Here is a 6,967-nt window from a genome sequence, read left to right as displayed (position 1 = left end):
CATTAGCCTATAACGTATCATGCTATTTTACGTTGCTTAGATTTCCAACCAATGAAGAACGAAGAAAATTATGGATTGCAAACGTCAAGCGTGCCAATTGGACACGTTCTAAACACACATTTATTTGTTCTGATCATTTCAAGGAAGAGTTCATGTATCGCTGTGGTGAGCGAGTGACTTTACGAGACAACGCTGTCCCCACTCGTTTTAAGGCATTTTCAAAGCATTTGAACAAGGTAGGCCTAATCATTTGAAAAACGTACGAAAAGTTAACTGCCGCAATGGGCTTAAATAAAACACGACTATTATTATTATGATTATGCGCACTGTTGGCCAATGATAGGCTATTTTTGAATTTAGTTCCAGTTTTCAAATAGCCTATAGCCTACCTTGTATATTGTATCTGCTTAGTGAAGACAGACGCTTAGGCTAGGCCTATGTGCATTGCGACTTGTAGGCTATGCAAGACGCATAAACATAACTCCAAATGAATAAAATTATTTGTAGAGTGACATATTGTGAATTTTAATTGGGTATATAGGCTACTATGAGATCGCATAAGCTCTGTCGAGTAGAGGGGTTCAAGCAGACATAATCCTAATCTGCCACCATTGAGACATGGAACATTGGGGGGCCGAGTAGTTAAAATATTAGACTTGTCTGGCTGTAGACACCAGGAGGTCTGGGTTCGAAACCTGAGTCTGTCTGATGTGCTCTAAGAAGAGCGAAACCGGTCACGGAATCCTTGTTCACTTGAAATAATGTGATTTGAAAGCTGAGATGCTTAGACATGATAATATTTTCATAAAAAATTACGATTGGTATGCTTGTAAATTTTATGCTTATAAAATTAAAACGATGTAACTTCAAAACTTTTTTTGAAAAATGAGACTTGGTTTTAATAAACGTTATGCTTATACAACTTTAAAATCAATGCAAGCTACTTTGCTTTAAGCTGCACATGCTGTGGAGTTCCCAGTACGGTAGCCTACCGCTATTTGCTGTTTCCAATAGCTTTTATGTCTGCTTTGTTGTTGCTTTTTTTTCTTGAGAGTTAAGTGGCATTGTGGAATTGTGGAAGCTATTGCGGTAACAGGCATTGTGGAAGCTATTGCGGTAGCTGTGCTTGGAAATATAAATCATTCCAAGATATTTACTAATCTCACGGATCATGTGTTTGAATGCACCGTTACCGATAATCACATTTTTACGCTAGTCAAAACTGTGTCCAAATGTTATTTAAAAATTAGGTTTTACCACATTGGTAAGGAAACCTGCAAGCAAATACAAGGCAAATTGGTTCGTAAAACGCTTAACAAAACAGTACTTTTCAAACACCAATAAACCACTTCCTTTCGACATCACATCAGTATTGGTGAATATTTAATTTGTTTTGATTTTGTTGAGCTATAGGCCTACGCTATAGCCGCTATAATATAGCGTATCATTCGCTTAGGTTTGATGTAATAAACTGTTTGTTGCTATTTTTACAATAGGCTAATCATCAGCTCAGCTGTAACGCCAAATTGAATACCGTACGGTAAGAATTCTGCTGAACTGCTGGAAATGATGCATTCAGTGTATCGTATACGTGCTCTCGCATCGCAGTGTTTTTGCTTTATATTCAGTTCAGGTGTTTATAATTCTGTGCAATTTAACACATGCTTTTATTCATTTCATAGATGAATAAAACCTCTATTACACCAAAGTTCTAAATTATAGTTAACAAGTTAGTTTTCTGCAGAAGCGCAACCAGCTCAGAAATGTTATCGTTAACAGCGCAGCTTTCACGCGAGTTTGAGACACTAACAATGGCCGCCGCCTTTTTTTAGTTTCTTCAATCGAAATACGAGAAGCGCAGTCTAGTTATAATAAGATGTCTGTGCCCTAACTCTAACCTCGTTGCTCTAACCATAGAGTAATCTATGCTCTAACCCTCGCTGATCGCAGTTTCCGCAAACATTTTTCTGCAGTTTCCGCTAACCCTAATCCTCGAGTTTGTTTCAAATTGTTTGGGGAAACTCCGATCAGCGACTTCGGCTTTTTTTAATTTTTTCTCTTGATTCTTTCAGGGTACGAACTGACTGTACGAATGGTTCAAGGTACGAACTAGGTTGCACCCTCAAGTTCCAGTTCTTTGAAGTCTTCTTCAGCTGTGGAGTTGAGCTTCATCTTAAGAAATTCCTCTTGTCCTTCTTCGAAAATATCAATTTGAACAAAAAAGTAAAATGAAGCAGCGTCAAGAAAATTTGATAAATCTGAAGGAGTTCAGCGCAAAATAGTTTTGTAAAGTTCTAGTCTAACTAATAGAAGCAAGGATTACGGAATACAATATAAAATAAGATAAAATACAAAATATGACGAACAGCATAGGTCCTAGGACATTAAAGTAATTAAAAAAAATTAAAATTGTTGTAGAGCTCACGCCCCCCCTGGTGGGCGTGCCCCCCCCGGTTAAGAACCACTGGTTTAAGACCTTTCATCTGTCATACAAAGTTGTGTTTGAGCATTTATTATCCATTAGTGGCATTAAAATATTTTGTAAAAAATCAATCAAATTGCCAAATTTGATCTTGAATTTTCCAGATGTTTAATGTGCGGTAGCACCAGAGCCACTACGGTATATAGTGACTCTGGTAGCACGTACTAAATTTTTTCTGATTCGGATGAAATTTTTTTGTAGGTGTTTTTTCATCATATGTAACAATAATCAGGGGTAGCCCATTCAATTTAAAAAAAAAATTTAAGGACCACCCTAGACTGGGCCCCCTGATCGGAGCGGCAGACGTTAACATGACCCTGCTTGGACCTGGCAACCTTGGACACAAAGTTTTGTTGTTTTTTTTGCTGCAGACCTTTAGGGATTTCTTGGAAATTGGAATGTTTGCTACAGTTTAGAGCTGGATATGGAAGCTAACAAATCTATACAGGAGAATGAAAACTGCATAGAAACTGACTCACTTAGACCGGTAAACAAAGGTAAGGCATAAAGCATTTGTTGTACTGTGTTAGGGTTTCTTTACCTTTTTTACCTTAAGGTGCACAGTCTGCAAACCTCTGAAAATGTGACTGTGGACTGTGCACCAGGTGAGCAAAGCAAGCACAGGTTTTTTTTTGGGTTGTATCAGTCATCATCATTACTTTTTTTCCTCGTATTGAGGGTTGGATACAATGCGCCAAATGTTGTTCTCGACCATGAGCTGTTCGTACTGCTTTTTCATAACTTAATTTTGTCCATTTAGTGATGTTTGATGTCCAAATCATTCTTGGTCCGCCTTTGTTTCTGCAGTTATGTGTCCAAAGCACAATCAAATTATTACAAGACCAGAAAAGAAAATTTGCAAGAAGGTGAAGTTTTGATTGCAATGGACTTTTCAGAGAATTATTCCTTTCATGTGCAAAATGAAATCCTGGGCTTTCACTGGACAGTGGACACACGCCCAAGCAACTGTGCAATGTGCATCCAGTACTTTTCTATTACAAAAACACCGATTCCGACATGGTTGGACACTTATTCATTTGCTTTCTATCAGACATGCTGGTTCATGACGTGCAAATGGTGTATTACATTCAAATTGCAAAGTTTAAACGTCTTGTCAAATTTATCTTGTCTTGCTATGGCTGGTAGGCCTACTGGTTTTTAGCACTGTGCCAAGTCAATGCACCAACAAACATCTTGCGCTTTATTGAAGTCTTACACCAATACAAAGAAAAAGACAAGCTGGTAGCAGAGGTAGCGCTCAAGTAGTTCATGCTACACACATGGCACTTGTCTGGGGTACTTGCTCCCTTTGTCCTTTTCAGCACCAAGACACTGCCAGCTGAGAAAGCAGCAATGGCAAGAGCATTACTAAGGAAAATGAAAAGTTTCAGACAACTATGAAGAAGATTTGTAGAACCAAGGTTGATTCCAGTGTTGCCAGCCACCAAGTTGGCTGATCTAATCAATGAAGATACCTGGTTCGTTTTTGCAGCACTAAAGCTTGGCCATTGTACAAGTTTCATGGACGAAGATGTTTTTCAGTGAGACAGCTATCCTTCATAATATGCAGCTTGCTGCACAGTTGTAAGGCATGATGCAGCTCAACGGGGCGTCAAGCTTGGATTCAACTATCTTTCGTCGGCAAAGTCTGAACAGAGATTCCAAACTGTTCTGCAGACCGTTGAAGGCAGCTATTGGCAGCGTCCGAATTTACGGAAGAAGGAAATGAACAACAATGTTCAATGGATGCTGCATATTTAGTTGAGCAGGAAACTTTGCCTTTTCTAACTGTGTTATTTCAATTCGGAAAATACAGAATTTTGCAAATTCGGCAAAACAATGTGCATTTATTGGTGTTTTGTGAACAAAACAGTAAATGTTAAAGTTTAGATAAAGTTCAGCAAATATTTTTTTGCAATAAAATGATCAAAGGTGTGCACTGTGCAGTTTAAAGAGAAAAACCCTAAAATGAAGGCAGTGGCTATTTGACCGGCGCCGGTCTTTGAATCTGAAACACTATTTGACCGGTCATGACGTCACTATACAGTCACTTTTTCTTTTTCTCTTTCAAAGCAAAAGACGAGAAGCGCATATAAATTCTAAATCCAACCATCTCACTCAACTCGTAACGTGGCGCATGCGATACGTCGCCGCTTCCGACTCTAGGGGGACTGAGTTCGATACTACCCGGAAGCGTTCTTTTTTTTTTATTTATTTTTTTTTAACTAAATTTTGACACGAAGTGCATTTTTGTAGTCAGTTTTTAATTATTTTTTATGTCTTTTCAAATGTGAGTAATAAAGTTAGAGTTTTTTTAATTTGCTGGAATTTGAGAATTTCTCTGGGTAATTTTCCGATTGTGGCCGTGCTAACTACTGATACGGTATATAGCCTACATAATTTTTCAATTCAGGCACGTTTTAAACTTTTCAAGGTTTTGCCACGTCTTCCCGTTCATTAACGTGCTGGGAGGTCTATATCGATTTTTGTAGTTAGTATCTTTTTCGTCCCGGACGCGTTAATGACGAAAAATAAAATGATTGATTGATGTGACCGTGTTTGCCGAACGAAGCAATACATTTTTGCTCTCAACAAAATGCACTTTGGGTCAAAATTTAGTTAAAAAAAAAAAGAACGCTTCTGGGTAGTATCGAACTCAGTCCCTCTAGAATAGGAAGCGGCGACGTACCACACGCGCCACATAACGAGTTGAATAAAACGGTTGGATTCAGAACTTATATGCGCGCTTCTCATCTTTTGCTTTGAAAGAGAAAAAGAAAAAAGTGACTGGACAATGACGTCATGACGGTCAAATAGTATTTCAGATTCAAAGACCGGCGCCGGTCAAATAGCCACTGCCTAAAATGAATGATTTAACGCTTTTGGACTAACGGTGCATATGTGTACCACAGACAATCAGACATGCCATCTGAAACTAGGCTTTTTGCATTTTTCGCTCGACGTCTATATGTCAAAAATTCATTTGCAATGTACAGTACTAGGGTGCATCATCTGCCCCTCATTTTATTCTTTGATTTTCTGCAGTGGATTAAAATGTTCCTTTTTATGATTGTTGAAGATGTGCAACTTTTCAGAAGAATTCATTAACATCTAGGGGTACCACAATTGGATTAAATTATGTCATTTTTTGTTATTTTGGGGTCATTTCGTGGCTACTGGTACAGTTGTGGAACCGTATGTGGTAGATTTTTATGAAATTTTATATGTAGAATCTCTGTGCAATTCTGAGAAAAATGATACCAATTTTACCAAAATTGGCCCAGTACTTTTTGAGATATCGGCAATTGAAAATTGGCCCTTTTCGTGATTGCTCATGCGTAAAAATTAACTGCAAATTTTGTTTGACCTATTAGGCTATTATGAAGGTGTTTCAAATGGTAACTTGAAAATTCCAATGCATATGAGTTATCCAAAGTAAGGAGGTTCTGAAAAGATATATTTTTTGTTTGTTGTTATATCACTACAGGCCACCAAGTGGCTAGTTTCACACATGACTATTTGTGATCATTCATGCATGACGAAACTTTGATCGCTTATAGCAAAAAACACTCTCCTTCGATTTTTCTGCAACTTGGCTTAAATGAAAGATAATATCCTTGGCTTTCTAGCTTCCAAATATGAAGTGGGATAATTGAGTAGAAATGAGGTAGTTTGCTGTAGTAAATGTACCATGCATTTTTTAAAGTGAAGAAAGGATAGGTAGAACAGTTTAAACAACTGACTGAGGGGAGACATTAAAACCAATTCCGTGGCCGGTTACAACGTCTTATACAACAGTTACAACGTTAAATTGGGATTCTCATGAATTAGACAAACACAAACTGAATGGGTTCCGGAAGCTCCTACCAAAGCGCACCATTTTGGCCTTAATGTGCAAAATTTTGACAAACCAATCTTCATATCTGGTTGTCTCTTTTTAAACTCCTGATACAACTTATTTAGTGTCACCAAATCCAATCTTCCAAAACCTCAACCACGTCGACAAAGGGCTTTCCCTCAAGAGATTATTGATTCTGTGTTGAAGTTCTATGAAGATGATGAATTTAGTAGGTTACTTCCAAGTCAAAAGGATAAAGTGTTTGTGGGCAAAAAATGCTATCAACAAAACAGATTGGTTTTGGTGACACTAAATGAATTATTGTATCAGGAGTTTAAAAGAGACAATCAGATATGAAGTTTGGTTTGTCAAAATTTTGCACATTAAGGCCAAAGTGGTGCGTTTTGGCAGGAGCTTCCGGAACCCATTCAGTTTGTGTGTGTCTAATTCATGATAATTCCAAGTTACTGATAGAGGCGGGAAATTTGGCAGAATCTTACAGACTTGCTTTCTTTAATGGTATGTGATATTACCTCAAGAGAATGCATGTTTTGCAAGTGCAACCAATGTCCATCTTCAGAAGTTTTGAGAAGCCACCTTAACTCGCTGTTTGAGGATCATGATGAAGACATCACTTTTAAACAGTG

At 37.9% G+C, this 6,967-nt stretch overlaps 1 protein-coding gene across 1 annotated transcript in view; it reads left to right on the top strand.

Annotated features, from left to right (window-relative positions):
• Positions 1–2,837: 2,837 nt before the first annotated feature.
• LOC145765447 (uncharacterized) overlaps positions 2,838–6,967 on the top strand; it is a 90,606-nt gene continuing 86,476 nt past the window's right edge. Inside the window, exon 1 of the mRNA XM_082577269.1 lies at positions 2,838–2,979. Within this exon, the coding sequence (XP_082433395.1) occupies positions 2,907–2,979 (73 nt within the window). The 5' untranslated portion in view covers positions 2,838–2,906. The remainder of the gene's footprint in view (positions 2,980–6,967) is intronic.

This window comes from Aplidium turbinatum, chromosome 2 (genome assembly GCF_918807975.1).
Source record: "Aplidium turbinatum chromosome 2, kaAplTurb1.1, whole genome shotgun sequence".
In the NCBI taxonomy this organism is placed as follows: Eukaryota; Metazoa; Chordata; class Ascidiacea; order Aplousobranchia; family Polyclinidae; genus Aplidium; species Aplidium turbinatum.
This window is presented reverse-complemented; position numbering and strand designations above follow the sequence as displayed.